General features: G+C 33.6%; 1 protein-coding gene and 1 long non-coding RNA gene across 2 annotated transcripts in view; one reads left to right on the top strand and one right to left on the bottom strand.

Annotated features, from left to right (window-relative positions):
• Positions 1-5807, bottom strand: part of LOC135841564 (uncharacterized) — a 43739-nt gene extending 37932 nt beyond the window's left edge. Inside the window, exon 1 of the long non-coding RNA XR_010557945.1 lies at positions 5708-5807. This is a non-coding gene — a long non-coding RNA (uncharacterized LOC135841564). The remainder of the gene's footprint in view (positions 1-5707) is intronic.
• Positions 5808-6154: 347 nt separating this feature from the next.
• On the top strand, positions 6155-13337 carry LOC135838512 (homeobox protein Hox-B3-like). Its single transcript, XM_065354179.1, has 4 exons — positions 6155-6991; positions 11825-12103; positions 12195-12547; positions 13034-13337. The coding sequence occupies exons 1-3, from the start codon at positions 6427-6429 to the stop codon at positions 12536-12538; spliced, it is 1188 nt and encodes a 395-aa protein (XP_065210251.1). The 5' UTR covers positions 6155-6426; the 3' UTR covers positions 12539-12547; positions 13034-13337.
• The last annotated feature ends 5505 nt before the right edge of the window (positions 13338-18842 follow it).

Raw genomic sequence — 18842 nt, 5'->3', positions numbered from 1 at the left:
ATTCCCAATCAAATGATTGAACAATTGAAATCCCATTAATGTTAAGACACTTTGTGTGTACGTACTACGTAAGCAATTTTCAAATCGTTCAAAATACACTCTAAACATCGTCGTACAAGTACAACAGAAAGCCGATTGTAGGCCTAATCCTCACATTGAATTTCTTTACCATGAAAAAAAAATCACCTCTAATACCACTTCTCGCCATACAATATGTCCTTTTCTCCTCTGCAAACACACACGTATCCAACCTAAACCATTTTTTACATCAATTCAAAATACGTAAATCGGACCAAAGAAATAGAAAATCCTACACCCACACGCAACATATTAAAATTCATACAAGATGCGAACAAAAATAATAATATTGTAAATATATAAGAAAACGTCTCCGGTCTAAGCAGGCAAGCCAGTCTACAAGACGAAACATTCAATATACATACAAGGTAAGTATTGTATTGTGCATCGCATACCAGACCACAGTATAAAGATGCGTTTTACGAATCGTGACGTCATAGCGTGGAATAAGGGTGCCATCTTGAATGATTAATGGCTGTTTGGTGAGAGGTGACTACCCTGCGACCAATCTTTAGGGAAACTACTCCCTAACGTGACAGCTGTCACTCAGTACGATGCAATAGGGGTGATACAGACTACACAGCGCGATGGAGCACCGCCAGTAACTCGTATACTATACGGCGGCGTAGCCCGAGCCCGACCGATACGATGAGGATGCAGTTGCATAAACCGCATCTCCGACCCTTAATTTTTATACTTATTAAAAATTCGCTCTCTCTTCTTCTTCTTCGTTACCTAGTACAGAAAAGCTGGCTGGCGTTTTTTGTAACCAACTCGACGATGATGTCTCTCTTCTCTAACTCGAGCACGACTTGTTGACGTATGGAAAGGTGTTAATTAGGTTAGCTCGTCGTTTCGAGTTTTTCTATATGTAAATTCTCTTCCTGCTGGTACAGTTCGTCTTTTTTTACGATTAGAGGAAATCAATTACTTTACGACGATGGAGCTTTCTCTATACCTATTACCTACCCACGTAAGTATAGTCTAACTCTTGATTTAGCCATAAGCTTACACGAGTGCCTATGCCTCTATACTCGAGATAGAAAACTAAACGCCCGCGCTTCAAACCAACGTATACATTTCCACAGCATCGTATAGTATATTATGCAGCCAAGCAAACCCTTAAAATCCATCCTCTCTTTTCCACCGTTGGTACAGCACCAAAGCCTATAGTATTTGCATACATTATACAATTTCATGCTGTATTCGTCGTCATCGTAGGCCTCTCTATATTTAGCTGTATCTATCCTGCAACTTCGTCATCGTCACAAGCCATCATCGTACTCGTCGTACGACCCGAATCTAGGCTTGTAAATGTCCTCTTCGAGTCTCGTAATTCCGGTGAGATTAGTGGCTCGGATATAACTTTCAATTTCCCATTTAGTTACCTAATTCGGTCGCTATATCGGCGTGCCTCTTTGACTTCCAGTCCAATCCCCATACAATACACCAAGCCTACGTATATGCAAAAGTACCAAAATGCTAATGTACAATTTGACGCTATGTGCTTGGGACCGAATTTATAGAAGAATTTAAATAATTCGGAGCTTAAAATCGCTGGAAATTTCATATATGTAGCTGACGAAAATAGATCTGTACATATGTAATGGTGTAGATGTAGGTAGGTAGAGGTACAGGTAGGCATACGATTCCCTGAAACACCTACGCGGGATATATTTTCAGAACACGTACAGTCTTTTTGGTCAACGGAGCTTCCAGTCTCACAAGGCGTCTCTTTAATTATTGTACACGCTAGTGCGAGTATCTTCGCCAACGCAACTCGAGTCGATGAAATGATTAATTGAGAATATTTTCAACGAAACTGAATCCTTTTTATAACTCTTCCAAAAACTTGAATGAATGAGAGTGTTTTTCTTAATAATTGCAAGACTCGAACAACACCAGAATCTTTTTACTAATAATGAAAGTGACCATAGGGTACCTATACTGAAACGTCGAGACATATTCATGCAATACAAAATCACAATAACAAAAGGATATCAACAGAACTAGAAACAATAAGGATACCATGAATGAAATACTAATTGATATATGGAGAATAATGGAAGAAGTTGAGTAAAATTAATTATAGGCTCGTTCAGGCGACATCCACATTTTCACACTACTCTACAGTCTACAATTACAAAACCTCCACATAAACTGTGGAATTCTATCGTCTGCGATCCCATGGCTGGTCGAAGCACGAAACTCGAACTGCTTTGGTCAGTCCTTAGAATTTGTTAACTGACAAAGTATATCTACATAAATCTTTCACTTTTCAAAACTTTCATTGTATATGTACATTAGTTTACATTTACACACAAGCAAAAAATCAAAACATCGTACAATGTAAAATCTCTACACCAATTCATCGATGTTTTTCTTTGTGCAAATAAAATAGTATGTTGTATACACGATCGCAAGAACACAATTAAGTGTGTAGAGGTCGTCCGCGAACGAACCCATAATTTTTTTTAGGAAGGGATTAGAACAAAGTATGTAGTACGAGGGAAAGGGGTCAAATAACCAAAAAAGTTTGAAAAAGTAACCAAAGCAGTTGAAAAACGCAAGCAAAACACATTTCAAAGTAGAACAAAAACACCAAAAAAAAAGAACATTTCAATAAAATTTGATGTAAAAAAAAGAAAAAAAAATATTTTCAAGTACAAGTACAATCCAAATTTGACAATTTTTGAAAAAATTCTACAGGGTTTTTTGACAATTTCTAGCAAAAAAGAAAGACCTTCGAGCAATTCTTGGAGAAAAAAAGGTTGATTACACTAACCATTTTCAAAAATAAAATTATTCTACATTCCATTTGAGTCAAAGATCTTTAAAAAAAAAACAAAAAAAACACGAAACAAAATAAAAAAGTTCTGCAAGGCTTTTTGACAATTTCTGACAGAATAAGATGAACTTTTGCGCAATTTTTGGAAATACTACCAATTTCAAAAATACAATTCCACATTCCATTTCATTCAAATTTGATCTAAAAAAATTAAATAAAAAATATTTCAAGTAGGTACCTACAATTTACTCGTAACTTTGACAATTTCGTAACAAATTTTGCAGGGCGTTTTGACAATTTCTATCAAAAAAGATGAACTTTTGAACAATTTTTGAAAAAAAAGTGATTCCGTTACCATTTTCCAGAATAAGATTCCGCATTAAAACTTGTAATAGAAAAAAATGAGATCAAATTGTGAAAAAAAGAACAATCAACTCGCAGTGAGTAAATTGAAGAAATAAAGATTATTTAAACTACAAAGATTCACTTTTTTGCATGTAATTTTTCCCAAAAAAATCTACAATTCTTCAGCTATTTTCCATAAAAAAACGCGATTTTCTGGCAAGTTTGACAAAATTCGAGCATTTTTGCAACTTTTTACAGATAAAGAGGCTTTGCCAATTCCAACAAAAGGTACCTATGCGAATAAGCAAAACTTTTTAGTAATTTTTAGCCAAAAAGTGAGACTTTTTTGGACACTTTTAGATTAAAAAGTAAAGATTTTTTATTTTTCATTTTTTTAAAAGCGAAACTTTGTAACATTTTAGATAAAAAGTTGGCACTTTTTTGGCCAATTATAAAATCCCCAGCAAAATAAACAGGACTTTTCGAGAGGGACTTTGACAATACTAACAAAAGACAGAGTTTTTGGGCAATTTCAGATCAAAAAACGAGATTTTTGGTCAAATTTTGGAAAAAAGTGAGATTTTGTGAAATTTTTTCAAAAGAGCGCTAATTATTAATAATTGTTGATAAACTGACAAAAGGCGAGATTTCTTGCTATTTTTTGACAAAAAGCTAGTCTTAGAAATGAAAATTATTATGTATTTTAAAAAAATATCTTATACCTATTTACTCAGTACCAGCCCTGCAATAAGAGAAGGAGGGGCAACGGCGGATTAAATATTTTCGTGCTCCCAGACAGGATAAAAATAGCCACCCTTCCCTTCCCTTTCCCTCCTTTCAACCCTTTCAAAAAATTGTCCATATGTTTGATATTTTTTCATATTTTTTTCGCATTCCGTTTTTGAAAAGGAATTTTTTTTTAATTCTAAATGGATTTTAATGGGGGGGCGGGGGGGGGGGGTAGGTGATGAAACAAGTCATTCAAATTGATCATCAAGACCGATTTTTCGCTTATTCGTTTTCTCATTTTTGAATTATGATTGAGAAGACATGTTTTAAAAAATCACACAAAAATCAATTTTTTGTATTTGAACAGAGAAATTCATTTTGAAAATTCTATTTTGATGATCTTATAAGGACTTTGCCTCTTCCAGTTTGGAATTTACCCGTAATCTTTTCCTCTCCAAACGCTTTCCAGGAATTTTGTTTGGGATTGTGGCAGAAAATCACCAGATTGCAACATTTTTTTCAGACTGAATTTATTATTTTTTTCATTAAAAAAAAATTCAACAAAATTTGATCCAATCGAGGCAGAAAGCTGATAATCCTAATGAAAACCTGAAAATAATGAGACAAAATTTTCACATGCCTTTCCTCTCAACCTCGAATCTCTCGCCTTTTTGTAAAAATATACGTATTAAAATGAAAAAAATCACTTTCAATTTTTTTCTAAATCCAACATTTTTTGAGACTATTTAAAATCATTTTGTTTGAGAAAAGAAGTAGGCTAGCAGAGTGGAATTAGCATGCACAGGTTTCTAAAATTTTTGAAAAAAATGTCAAACATTCTCATGTTAAACCTTTTTTGCACAATCCTAATGATAGATTTTTCCGCAACGAAAACTTGGAAATTTTAGTCTATTGTTTGAAAAACGATCTCAAGAGTACAATGTTTTCAACGCAACTGCTCCTACTCGTACAAGCAATGAACATTTTTTTGAATGTTACTCATATAGGTAATTAAGTCATATAACCGATCTTATCATTCCTATCAGTTTTCCATTAAATTTTAACCCATTTTTCAAACCAATTTTTGCAGCATCCGTCACTTATTTTAAATAAAATCATAAGTAACAAACGTCTGATGATTAAGCCAATACAATTTTATAAAATTTTCAGAAAAAAAGTGCCCTTTCATTTAAGTAGATAACTAATTTAAGAATTTATTCGAATTAAATAATCAAACAGTGCAACATTCAATCAAATCGTATGAAATTCTTGAAAATTTTTTTCTAACGATAAAACTATAGATCGTTAGACCATTCTTAAAAATCCAATTTCACCGGATGCTTTTTCTTCGGGATGTAGTAGAATCAATTTCGTGAACCCATTCCCACTCATTTGATTACGAATATTTTTATTCAAAAAGTACCTAAACATACGTTTTTTACAATTTTCGAATTTGTTTTTCAAAATATTAAGATTTAGGCGCCATTTTGAATGATTTTCATAATGTTTATAAATATGTATCTGAAAAAATTAATCTTGATTCATTGTTTCGAAAAGCTTAAACTTATTTTAAAGCACTTTCAATATGTCCTGATTATAGTTTTTTTTTTCAAAATCTCAACAGTGAACGTGAAAAAATTATGATTTAGCTATTTTTCAAACTTTTTACCGATTTTTGTAAAACTGCATATCTTTTATTTACATAAGAGTAAGTATACCTACGTAGAAAAGATTTAAAATCAATCAGATTTTTAATACAAAAATTACCTCAAAGTCCAGGCAGAAAAGGTAACGTACACCAAGTAAGCTTTGAAATCCATCTCATTAAATCGATGCAATATTCGCTGATGAGATTTCTCAATCGGTATTTCTGTACCTGAAACAGAAAAATTAGGCCTTAAAGTAATGCAATAAAACTAGTATTTCAACAATTTGCACAATATTACAATAATATTTATCATATTATTTCATTGAATTTCATTCCATTTATTTGATAATAACCGTAAAAAAATAATTTCCAAAAAATCCTTTTTTCTAATTCTTGATTTATGCATACGTTAGTTCCTTTTCAAAATCACAAATTTTTCAACACTGCTAAATGTAATTCCTCTCTCTCTACACCCCCAGCCAACTCGTCAGTCGTCTGTCCACTTATCCTTCTCTTTTCCCTTCAGCTCTCCTCTTTGTTTATCTGTCAATCTCATACAGACGAAATGTATCGCCACTTGACCAGTGAAGATGCATGTGAACTATTGCAGTGTATGATATTCCTGTTAGTTTCCGGTTTCAGTGACAAATTGAACGAAAGTATCGCGTATTTACATAGTGTTCGTATTCGTACCTGGTGTGGTTCGTTTCCAACTCAGATATCCTGGGGTTTCTGGTAAAAAGCTCAACAAAGGACTACTTTACCATTGGTGGAAAACCTTGCAGCAACTAAGAAGACGATTGGATCCACCTACAATTCAGTTTCAAAACCCAAGAACATGGAAACGAGCGCTTCTAGTAGCCAAACCGATACCAATCCCAGCATCCAAAACACTCGAGACCAAATGCAGATCAATTGTTGCCCAGTTCAAGTCAAACAGGAAGAGTATTCAACAAGGGATAATCCAAAAATGGATAAAATGTTCCTCGACATGGATCAAGGCGAAGTGTTCACCGATCCTAATTTTATATTTTCTACCACCGATATCACGAATTCGCTTCCTAATACGAGACCCGGGTCTCAATTTTTACGCAGTTCGTTCGATCGTAATTTGAATAATAATTTAAACAACGAGTGGAATACGTTTGATAACTTTTACGCGAGTCCGGTACCTACCACCGTGTCTTATACTAATTTTACGCCCGAAAGAGACCAATGGAGCTACGAATTGAATTATGGAAATTGCATAGGAACGAGTGGTCAATTTTTTCAAAGTGTGCCACCATCTCCTGCTCCGCAACCGACAACACAGGCTCAACCTCAGGTGTCCACAGCTCATCAGAATGATGCGATCATGATTAATCAGAACTTGCAACGAGCTACGCAGTTTTTTCCTCAACCTGGTGAGTTTTTTGTCCAAAGTATATTTGTTCGCATGATCTTGTTTTTTTGAATTTTATGCCATCAGTTTTGAAAGTTGCTCTTTAATAATGAAAATCTAGAAGTAGATCAAGTCTCCGTCTTATTTCCTTTCATTTCGATACATTCCTTCTTAAATTATTCAACATTTTTTTCAATACCTACTTTGATTTCTTTTTTACATTTTTATTATACTCGTAAGTTGAGTAATAGTCGGAATATTTGGTAGATAATCGTGCACGTTAATCTGGGTACTTTGTTGTTGTTTTCGTTCCGGGTGAATTGAAATGAACTAGGTAGATAAAAATAAAACATTGTCTATAGATTAATTACACGCAAAAAGTTTATTTCCAATGAACTTAAAATAGGTCAAAATTACAAGAAGATGAACAAATTCAATTCATAATTTCTATTGACATTCAACTTCTTTGGATTCATTTGACAGTGTTTTAAAAAATCAAAAAGCTGAGGCGATTTTTTCCAAAGTGTATTGGACATTCTGTGCAATGTTACGAAATAATTTAGGAGCTTTTTTCATGAGAAAATGGCGGTGAGTTTCGTAAAGTTGAATTTTTAACGAGTAAAATTAGATAATGTGAGAGACTGGTGGTTGTACTTGGAATGAAGAGCATGATCCAGTGTATTTAAGTTCTAAAAATGAAAAAAGCTTAAAAATATTTTTCGATAATTTCATGCTTAAAATTGGAAAAAATTGATAAAATAAGTACTTAATATTGAAGTACTGCGAAGAATCTAATTGGTTATTGTCAAAAACTTTCTAGGAGCCTTCTCTCACCCTCAAATTTCAAAAATTGGGTTCAAAAAGTGACTAAAGTAAAAAGTTTTTACATCATTGTTCAAAAAGCAATAAAAATTAGGCAACTATCACTGAAAAATACTTCAGCATTTCACATTTTGATACATAATTATCGATGCCACGATTTTTTCGCTCTTTTCTACTGATAGGTATCTTACCCCTCCCCTTCCTCTCTCCTTGTCAATTAATCAGATTTCGATAAAATTGACAATTTTTTTGGGAGCCCATTTAGAGACCTCTCACTTTCCCAAGACCATTTAATTTGAATTTTTCGAAGGTGAAAATGAATTACCTACTGTATTAATTGTTTTTAATGAAGTAGTACTTCTACTTACCCCATAAAATGTTGACACTTCTTTCCTTTTCAATTTCTGATGAAGAAAACCGAAAACTCCTTAGAAAGTTCAGATTGGCTAAACAGTATTTTTTTATCGAGTTGGAATGTTTCGAAAAAAAATCATTAGTTTTTTAAAAATTTGAATATTCAAATTTTCTAATTCGCAAAAATTTAAAGATTTAGGTACTCGAAAATATTTAATTTTGAACGTTGATTAAATTGATGAAAACGCTTCGAAAGTGTCAGAATGTCTCACAAAATGGCCGTTTTTGAGTTACAATTAGCCTCTTGTTTGTCTACTCAACGCACTTCTATTAGGAGACAGATGGAGATGTATTCTCAAAATTCCATATTTTCCCTTTCAAATGAATTTTTTCCAAGGTCTATCGGAACAAACGAGAGCACAGGAAATACATATGAGAGGTGGAGAAAGAAAGGGAGTGTCAAAAAGTTGCATGCTGCTTACCCTACGATTCAATTATTCGAGCATTGGAATTTTTTCCACCAAAAAAACATTACTAGGCTTAGCAGAAGAAACATGAAAAGTGTGGGAGGGAGAGGGTAGTCAAAAAGTCGCCAAAGAAATCATTATTGAAACCCAGAATAGATGTATCAAGAGAAGCAAAGAGGAGAAAAAACTAGAATTTTTTCTTTAAATTTTACTCAAGAATCGAAGGTCAAAAACAAAAAACAAAATTGGAATCTAAAAAGTACCAGAAGGAGCGTAAGGTGTTGAAAAATTTTCAATTTATTCAAAAATTTAAGTTTTTATCCCTCACAAAACCATAATTAGAACCTTCAGATGAGCCAGAAGGAACAGAAAAATCCAAAAACTTGCAAGATGTTTACCCTATGACATCTTTTTGAAACATTTCTCGCCAAAAAAACACCCTACAGAAGAGACAGAAGGTAGGGGGACTCAAAAACTCACAAGATCTTTACCTTATAAGCGTATTTTCCCATTTATTCGAGAATTGCGCACATTTTCCCGCCAAAAGATCATGATTGGAACCTGCAGATGCGCCAAAGAGACAAGATGGAGGAGGGGGGGGGAGTAAAAATCGAGAAATTCTCGCCCTACGAGTTTTTATTTCAATTTATCTACCAATAGAGAATTGACTCAACTGATCCTGAAATTTTTTTTTAATGAAATAAAAACCTCTTGGATTTGCGGATCCGAGAGCTCTTTTCTTGAGGGGGGGGGGGAGGCAATTCTGTTAGCTTTGTTGCCAAATAATGCAAAATTTGATTTAAAAAAAAAAACAGTTTACGAAAAATTAAATTTTGATTCTTCCTCCCTTCCCCCTTCAGGCCTTCATGAGGCTTTTGGCATTAGATTCTAAAAATTATGAGAAAAACATCATTCTTGGTAGAAAAAACTGCCCTCCTCACATTCCAATAACCTCACTGAGGCAGCAAAAAATCTCAAAGAGCTCAAAATGTTATCAATTTTTAAATTCAACCTAATTTGTGTAAACATGGTTAAGAAATACAACAACTCGACTCATTTTTTTAAATGAATTTTTCAAAAAATCATAATGAAATTTTTTCAAAATCTAACGAGGGTTTCCCATCACTTGGCAACACTTCTGCACATTTTTCCAGTTCAGTCTCCAATTCTCCATATTGAAATTTTCACACAAAAAAGGCGTCATTTTTGAAATCTCGGCGCCATTTTGGTCCTAGAAAATGGTAAAAAAAAAAAGGAGAAAGGAAAACTTGAAAAGGGATGAACAAGAGAGTTGCAATAGTTTCAGAAATTTTTTGTATTGTTCTAAAATGTAGAAAAACTGGACTTTTTTCTAGTATCAAAAAAAAAAAAAATCATTAGGTAGGTAACTATTTTGTTGAAAAGAATTTTATAATTTTCCAACCTGAATTTATATCACGAAAAAAACGCGCAAATAATTCAGGGCCAAAATGCAAAGTTTCAAAATTTTTACTCGGAAATTCAGTTTTGTTTTTCAATAGAAAATCCTTGAAATTTTTTCCAATTTCTCAATTAAGTACATATTTGCAAAATTACTTACGCAAATTGTGAAAGTTGGATTTCAAAAAAAAGAATTATTATAAAAAACAATCGGAAAACTTCAATATCATAAAACTGTGATTCTTTTCGAATAAATCCGAATGCTGCTTCAAATTATTTTACATTTGTATACTTAAGAAAAATGACTGAAGAAAAAAGAAAAAAAGAAAAAATTGGAGTAAAAATACTGTTTTGTAAAATTACTTATTTCAGAAGAATGAAGAATTGAAGAATCGTTTTACAGGGTGCCCAGAAATATCGGGTGCCCCACAGAAAGTTTTTCATTAAAAATATAGGTTGGCAACGTGAAATAGATGCATATGATTGGTGGAATGTTATCTCTCCAGTCCAACAATCAATCATTATTATCAATCATTCACTGTGACCAACCGAAGTATTTAGCAGAAAACTTTTTTAGGGGTAGGTACCCGATATTTCTGGGCACCCTGTAGATACCTACCTACTTATTTTTGCTGACCTACTTTTTTTTTTTAAAAAGAAGCAGATGAATTTGAAAAAAATTGAAGCAAAAATTGTCTTGAGTATACTTTACATCTATTTCTTCACTTACCCTCCTCTCTTCCTCCCCCATCCCACAAAATGAAAAATATTTTACCGAAATATTGACTTCATCGAGCCACATTAGGTATAGGTAGGTACTTTATGGCTAAAAAATTTTCAAAAAGTGAAATAAAAACGTTCGATTTCCGAAAATTTAGTCAACAATATTTATGATGAAAATTACAAAAATCCTCAGGTTTTCTTCAAAGGAATATCAACTCTAAAATTAGCATTTTAAAAATATAATTTGGTGATTGAGTAAACTTGAGACAAGCAATTGAAATCTCAGTTTGCTCGATAGATAAATATTATATTAATCAATTTCCAAACACATCATCCGTATTTTCCCCCACCAGTCACAATTGAAAACACTCTCTTTCTAATTTCATTCTTCTCCAATGATCCGATACACGAAATTCGGCTAAACAGTCAAATAAACTTCAAACAAATTAAATATCAAAGGGAAAAATTGCACCTCAGCAGCAGATAATCTGCAGTGGCAAATAATAACGACAATAAATTCAACCCTAACGCAATGCCATTGCTGCCGAGTTAATAAAAGCTACCTAGACCTACACGACGATTGCGCTATTAATTATGATTAATGAATGTTTACCCTTGTACGCGTGTAAATGTACATAACTTGGCAGCTCACACATACGAGAATTTCGCTACTACATCGTCGTGTGTCACATACAAAAGGTATTGTTCCGTTTATATCGGTTAGGTACTTTCTTAATCCTCGTCTAGACCGTTATTAGAAAGCCAACAAAAGCCTATTTAGGTCGAATCCTTCTGTTTGGTTTGGTTTACTTTCAACGTTGATCTTTTCTATACGTATACACGATCGTCTATATGTAGAGGAAGGTATTCGATCCTTCCAGGACATTTTTACGCAATCGATAATCCGCTCTGTCGAGTTATGTTTCCCACACTTTCGATTTCACTCATTTTAATTGATAAAATCGATCCGATAGATCATCGTGGCGATAATACTCGTATTATATCAATTTAAATCCTCAAATATGTAACCTTAGAGATTGACTCATTTCATCATTTTTTTTTTTTTACAGAACCTCCACATAAATTGGACCCTGCACCTAAACCTACAGCAACAGTGAATGAAAAGCCAAGACGAGAGAAACCCAGTTTACCAGGAAAAAGAGCTCGAACAGCGTACAGCAGTACTCAACTTTCGCATCTCGAAAAAGAATTCCAAAGTAACCAATATATAACCAGAACCAAACGAATCGAGATGGCAGCTGCGCTCAATTTAAGCGATCGCCAAATCAAAATCTGGTTCCAAAACAGAAGAATGAAAAAGAAGAAGGATACCAAATACAACGAGTTTGGTAAGTCACCAAATCCAAAGCCAAAAAATTCGATATCGCTCGTAAAGAGAAAAAAAAATCACATCTGTTTATATATTTTTTTTTCAAACAGGTACGCAGGAAATCTCATCTTCATCGAACACCTCAATCGACCTGACAGCCCAATCTCCGAATCATATTCTACAAAATTCGCCAATTACGTCGGGACAATCTCTATCACCGGTGACTCCTCCGCCTAATTTACCATCTCCTTCGACGACTATACATTATACTCCGATAGCCGAACCGAAACTGAAACTTTACCCCTTCGAGCCCTCACCTTGGACAAATACCTGGCAGAAATGGGGAAATCCCATTTCTGAAAGAATTTACGAGCCTGCGCAGCACAATTACACAGAAACGTCATCGTCAAACACCGATGGTTTACAGGCATTCGCCAACGTTCAGTTCTTGTAGCAGAAAAAGGTAATTATCGTACGAATAAATTCCACCGTTTCGACTTCTGGAATGCTCGATAGGTAATTCCTGAGCTGGATAGAGAAAGACACTAGACAGAGAAGGGAGGTGAAGGAAGAGAAGGGTCAAATGTCGAAAAAAGAATCGTATTGTGTAACATGAGTCGGAATTCAATAATCAGAGTAAAAATTTTTGGATTCAAAAACATAGAAGGGTCATAAAAAATGATCGAGAATTGAGTATGTAATCGTAATCGATTAAAAATAGAATGAAATTTATATCTTGATTAGAGGGACAAGGCATAAAAAAAATTACATTCGAAGGCAAATTACTAATTAAAAAATTAAATACGTATGTGTAACAAACAAATTAATAAAAAATCGCCTGGCCCCATAAGCCAAAAGAAAAGGATATGAAAGAAAAACAAAAGACTCAATTGTAAAATTAATCAATTAACAAAAGATTACTAATACGGTGAAAATAATTTTCCAACAGGTTTTTCCAAAGATGATATTCAAATTGTTGCAAGTTTTCACGTACTTGATGGAAAATATTCGATACGTCTACCTACAGAAGATTATTATAATAATGTACTTAACTTTTTAATCACCGATTTTATTTTCATTTTTGTTTTTTTTGTAAATATGTACTTAGTAATAATTAATAATCGAATGTAAAATATAACGAGTAGGAATTGACCTATTTAAGGGCAGTTTAGAGGGAGAATAATTTCGATAAATATTTGTGAATTTTTGTAACTTTTTTGATTTACCTGAATAAACTTATGTTTATAAATTATTTTGAATGTATTTTTTGGTGTTGGTAAATCATATCCGAGAACAGGTACATATAAACACACAGTGGGAAAACTCCAAAAGACTGAATTTTGGCTACAATGATGAAAGGATCGAGGGCATTAATAAAAACACGAAAACTGAAGAAAATCAATTTCAGACGAAAAAGGAATGAAACAGGGAAGAAAATTTCCAAGGACAGCTTCGCTAGAAGAAGCAAATATAGGTAGGTACCTAAATTACAAGAATTAAATGAGTGTAATTTTTTCCTCGTGGTAAAATGTTTGTTTTAGAATATCCAAGTTCAATAATTTTAAAAGCTTTTTTCTCCAAAATTTTGAACAAAAACTAATTGAAATTTCGAGCCTACCGATTTCAATTTTTGGGGTTTGATCAATCTAATTCTGATCAATATTGATTTATTATCTGAAAGTCTATATTAATTTTTTCATTTCTAATTTGATCGATTATTTGAGATCGAAAATTTGAAAACGAATCGATTTTTGAGTTTCGATTAATCGAATTTCGATCATTATCGATTTTTATTTGCTAGTATACATTTTCAAGATTAAAATTGAAATTTAATTTTGAACATGATTGATCATTTGGAATCGAAAAATCGCAAATGAATCGATTTTTTGAAGTTCGATTAATCAAATTTCGATCATAATGGATTTTCGATTATAAAATCGACTAAGTATTTCTGAGGCAAAACTTGTTTTTTTTTATTCCGAACTCGATTGAACATTTAAAATCGAACATCGCTAATGAATTGGTTTTTGAGGTTCGTTTAATAGAATTTTTAAAATCGATTTTTGATTCGAAAATCGATTATTTTTTAGACTAAATTTTTTTTTCCTTGGGTGTTTGTAATTGATTTTAAATTTCTAATTTAATTGACTATTTGGGATCGAAAATTGCAAACGAATCAATTCATGAGTTTCGATTCATCAAATATCGATCATTATCGATTTTGGATCAGGAAGTATATTTTTGAGGCTGAAATTGATTTTTCATTTTCAACATGATTGATAATTTCAGATCAAAAAATCGCAAATAAATCGATTTTTTCAAGTTCGATTATTCAAAGTCGACTATTTTTGAGGCAAAAGTTTACTTTTTCATTTCGAATTCGATTGATCATTCAAAATCGAACATCGCAAATGAAATTGTTCAAGAGATTCGATAAATCGAATTTTGATAATCGATTTTTGATTTGAAAATCGACTTTTTTTGAGACTTAAATTGATATTTTATATTTATTTTTAACACGATTGATCACATGACGTTTGGGATTGAAAATCGAAAAAAATCGATTTTTGAGTTTCGATCATTATCGATTTTCAACCCGAAAGTCTATTTTTGAGGCTAAAATTGATTTTTCATTTCGAACATGATTGATCGTTTGAGATCGAATATCACAAATGAATCGATTTTTGAGGTTCGATTAATCGAATTTCGATCATTATAGATTTTCGATTCAGAAGTCGAGTATTTTTTAGGCTAAAATTGATTTTCTTATTCTGAACTTGATTGATCATTTCACATTTGGAGTTGAAAATTGCAATTAAATCGATTTTCGAGGTTCGATTAATCAATTTTTGATCATGGTCGATTTTTTATCGGTAAAAGGAATGTGACTTTTAAAGTTTTGAAAACCGCCAATGTTTCAAAAAATGCCTCCAGTAACAAAAATTTTTTTAATTTTTTCAAATTTTTCGTCTCATGAAATAGTATTTTAATTTCCAGTTCAATGAAGCACTCTCCATATGAGCGCTTGAAAATCACTGAATAGATAGAAAAAGGAACCTTAAATTGATTTTTTGCCACTCAAATTAATTTAAACATCTCTTAAAGAGATTTAAAAGTTCTAGAAAAATTGAAAATCGCGCTAGTAGCTGCAGAATAGCTGGAAAAAGCATAGAAACGATAGAATTCGGTTTGAGAGAGCCAATGACATTCCTTATTTTGACTATAAAAAAAAAAAATACGCACATTTCCTTTTTCGCTGATTTTTTGGTAGGTATCAGATGACAAAAAAATTCAAAACGATCCTCATCGTGAAAGTGAAAATGAATACAAAAGAACTATCAATTTTTGAATAATTTCCACGATTAATTACATTATTTTTTGAAACCTACCCAGAGGCAAAAGTTTGATCGTACGTATTTTCAAGGAGTAAACTTACAATCTCAAGATCAAAAGCCTCTCAAAGTCCGGAGGCAAAAGTATCAAAATCTCAAAACCTCAATATGAAAAAAAATATAATCTCGAAATAAAAAATCTAAAATATTAAGATTGAAAAATCTCAAAATTTCAAGACAAAAAAAATAGAATCTTGAGACGAAGAAAATCTCAAATTTTTTTGTCCAAAAATCTAATAATCTCACAACCAAACAAACCTTATAACTTCAACATCAAAAACCTACCCTGGGAACAAAAATTTCAAAATTAATAAGACCTCAAAATCTCAAGGTGAAAAAGAATTTATGTCTTGAGACAAAAAACTTTTAAAATGTCAAAACAGAAAATTCTCAAACTGTCCAAATCGAAAAAATCTTGTAATCTCAAGATCAAAAACCTCTCAAAGTATGGAGGCAAAAGTGTAAAAATTTCAAAACCTCAAGATTAAAAAAAAATCCAGAATCTCAAAATGTAAAAAAATCTCAAATTTCAAAATTTTAAGGTCTAAAAATCTCACATTTTCACTATCAAAAAAATCTTAAAACCTCGAGATCAAAAACCTAGTCTGGTGACGAAAATTTCAAAATCTATCAGGTCTCAAAATCTCAAGATGAAGAAAAAAATGAATTCTGAGACAAGAAAAAATTTTACAGTCTCAAGACAGAGAAATGAGAAATCTCAAACTGTTCAGGTCGAAAAAATCTTGTAAATCTCAAGATCAAAAACCTCTCAAAGTCTGGAAGCAAAAGTATCAAAATTTTCCGTGTGCTTTTTAATTGTGATAATCATCGAGTCGTTTGACTCAAGTTTGGGTAAAACTGCAAAAAACTGCGTTTTCCACAAAAAAACACCTCAATTTGAGGGCCCCTAGCTCCACTTTTTTTTCATCCACGAAACTGAAATTTTTTATGGAAGGTTTTTCAAATCTGACTAAGTAAACTACCTTCGTGAATTTGGTCAAAATTCAATATATGTCCCCCCACTCCACTCTATTGGACAAACTTCACACTTCGATAGCCAGCCAAGACTGAATCAAAATTAAAACCAGGACACCTTGTATAATACCTACCTACCTACTTGCACACGACATCCAGCGATACATGGAAAACACGCATACTAAAATTTATCCCAATCCCATCCAGAAATTTATTTCAGCTTCGGGATAAATTTCGACGAAGCGTATCCTCGCGATCCGGAAATCTGCTTATAACGCGTAATTTTCTCTCGTAAAACAATTTGCTCCGGATACCGTAAAATTCGACTGGTAAAGCGAAAATATAGAAAAGAAAAAAAAAACAACGTGCTCGGGACAGGGCACGAGGAGGAGACGGTGCACGAGGTATAAACTGTTCATAAAAATCATACCGCGACTTTATTTTATTCTCGGACTAACGAAGATTTTCATTCGCTATAAATCATCAACAAGCTTTCGGCAGAAGAAAATGCGGTAGTGGTGGTGGCGATGACGAGGCGAGGAACCAAAGTCTGTAATACTTTTAGCGAGAGGATTAGCATAATCGGAATAATTTCAGCAGCCAGCAGCTGACAGATACCGAAATCTACCCCTTTTTCGAATTCTTCTTCCTTCTTCGCGCTATCTTGTTCGCCTCGCATTATCTTTTTCGCCGCAAAGAATGTCTTAACGTTTCCCTTTTCAAATTTTATCGGGAACTTACTATTTCCTTTTTTCATTCATTTTATTGTGACCGTTTTTTCTTCTCTTTTTATTTCTCTTCTGCTTTGTCTTTCCAGTTTAACTTCTTCTTTTTTTTCCTTTTGCAAATTTTTTTTTTCGTTTCGATATTTTTGCCTCTGGCTGCTGCTACGCGTCGTCGTCTCTCTGTATATTTGTACTATATATACGTATACGTGGGCACAGTTCCAAAATTCGATTTCACGCTGCACACGCAAACAAAAGCAAGGGTTATAGAGAGAGACAGAGGGAGACAGAGGGAGCTGGGACACGTTTATAACGAGCATTCCTCGTATACCATACCATACAATACAAGAGGCATTTCATTTTTTTTAAACGACAATTTGCAGCAGCACTTGTGGATTAATACGTGATTGAGCGAGTATTATTGCCTTACTCCCTGTTTTATTTCGCCAGCTTGATATATTTTTTCTGCCTTCTTCGACACATAAATGCAACATACTCGTAAAATCCTAATACACTGCAAACCATAGGGTCGGGTCAACTATACCATCGAGGTTTTCGCTACATATACAATGTAAAAGCAATAAAATATTCGATGGATTGTCATCCGTGGAATCCCCGCACATAGCAAATGTTAAGCTAAAAAGGGCCCTCAGTATAGTATGGTATACATAACTCGATGAAACGCAATAAAGAAAAACACACGCACGATCTCCCTGCTCGCGCCTCCAAAGAGTACAGAGGGCGTTGAAAAAAAAACAACCCCGCTAGGTAGGTAAAACAACGGTAAAATATGACTTGGAAAAAAGCTAAAGTATTTTTTCGAACATTGAAATACAATCCACGTAATACGAGGGAGTCGTGTAGCACCTGTTAGGATGTGTACGTCGAGAAAGATGAACACGAAGAGGAGGAGGAGGAAGAAAAAAACTAGAAAAAACACTGCAGCTAGGTTAGGTTTAGCAAAACAAACGGCGGCGTGGCGGCCGTTGCGTACCTACGCGAGGAAAAAAAAGGGATTCGAGCAAAACCTCTGTTTCCTTTTAAAAATGCATACAATCTGGAGAAAAGCACGAACTGCGTGCGAGTCTGCAAAGGCGAAACCGAAACCGAAAGCAAAAGGTACCTTTAACCGTATACAACATTAACATTTTTATAACATTTTTCGCACACGCAACTTTGCGCTGTGCGAATGATTAAAAAGATTTTGGCCGCTGATGTGTCTACTCTCGTTGCTGCTGCTGCTGCTGCTGCTGCTGCTGCTGCCTCGTCCACCTTTCATTGTCCAAAAGATTTTCCGCGCTGGATGAATTTTTTCTACATCTACCGTTGTATTTCGTGTGGTGGTTAGAAGGTGCTTGTGGTAGGTACTATATATGACCGGGTATGAATTTAAAATGAGCCACCATCTCGTCGTCGTAGTCGTGTTCCGCTTAACGGTGTCACATTTTAAAACACTTACCGGCAAGAATTTTTACCAGCCGGACATCCGAAGAATGTTAATTTACGCTGAAGAAATTCTACGTTTCGCGATCCGCTTTGTAGTGTACTGGGCAAAGCTGCGTGGATAGCATACCGAGTAACACAGGCAAAAGAACGATATGTCAGAATCAGAACACATCCTGAGCACGAGTAAAGCCATATCAGTACCATATTCGTACTCGTTGGC

The sequence above is a fragment of the Planococcus citri genome, chromosome 3, assembly GCF_950023065.1.
Source record: "Planococcus citri chromosome 3, ihPlaCitr1.1, whole genome shotgun sequence".
Taxonomy (NCBI): domain Eukaryota; kingdom Metazoa; phylum Arthropoda; class Insecta; order Hemiptera; family Pseudococcidae; genus Planococcus; species Planococcus citri.
The sequence above is the reverse complement of the archived record's forward strand: the minus strand, read 5'-3'. Positions and strand labels throughout refer to the sequence as shown.

Excerpts from the sequence above, each read along its gene's own strand:
- LOC135838512 (XM_065354179.1), top strand. The coding sequence starts at position 6,427 with ATGGAAACGAGCGCTTCTAGTAGCCAAACCGATACCAATCCCAGCATC. Across the intron at positions 6,992-11,824 it reads GCAGTTTTTTCCTCAACCTG|AACCTCCACATAAATTGGAC; the intron begins GTGAGTTTTTTG and ends TTTTTTTTACAG. Across the intron at positions 12,104-12,194 it reads TACCAAATACAACGAGTTTG|GTACGCAGGAAATCTCATCT; the intron begins GTAAGTCACCAA and ends TTTTTCAAACAG.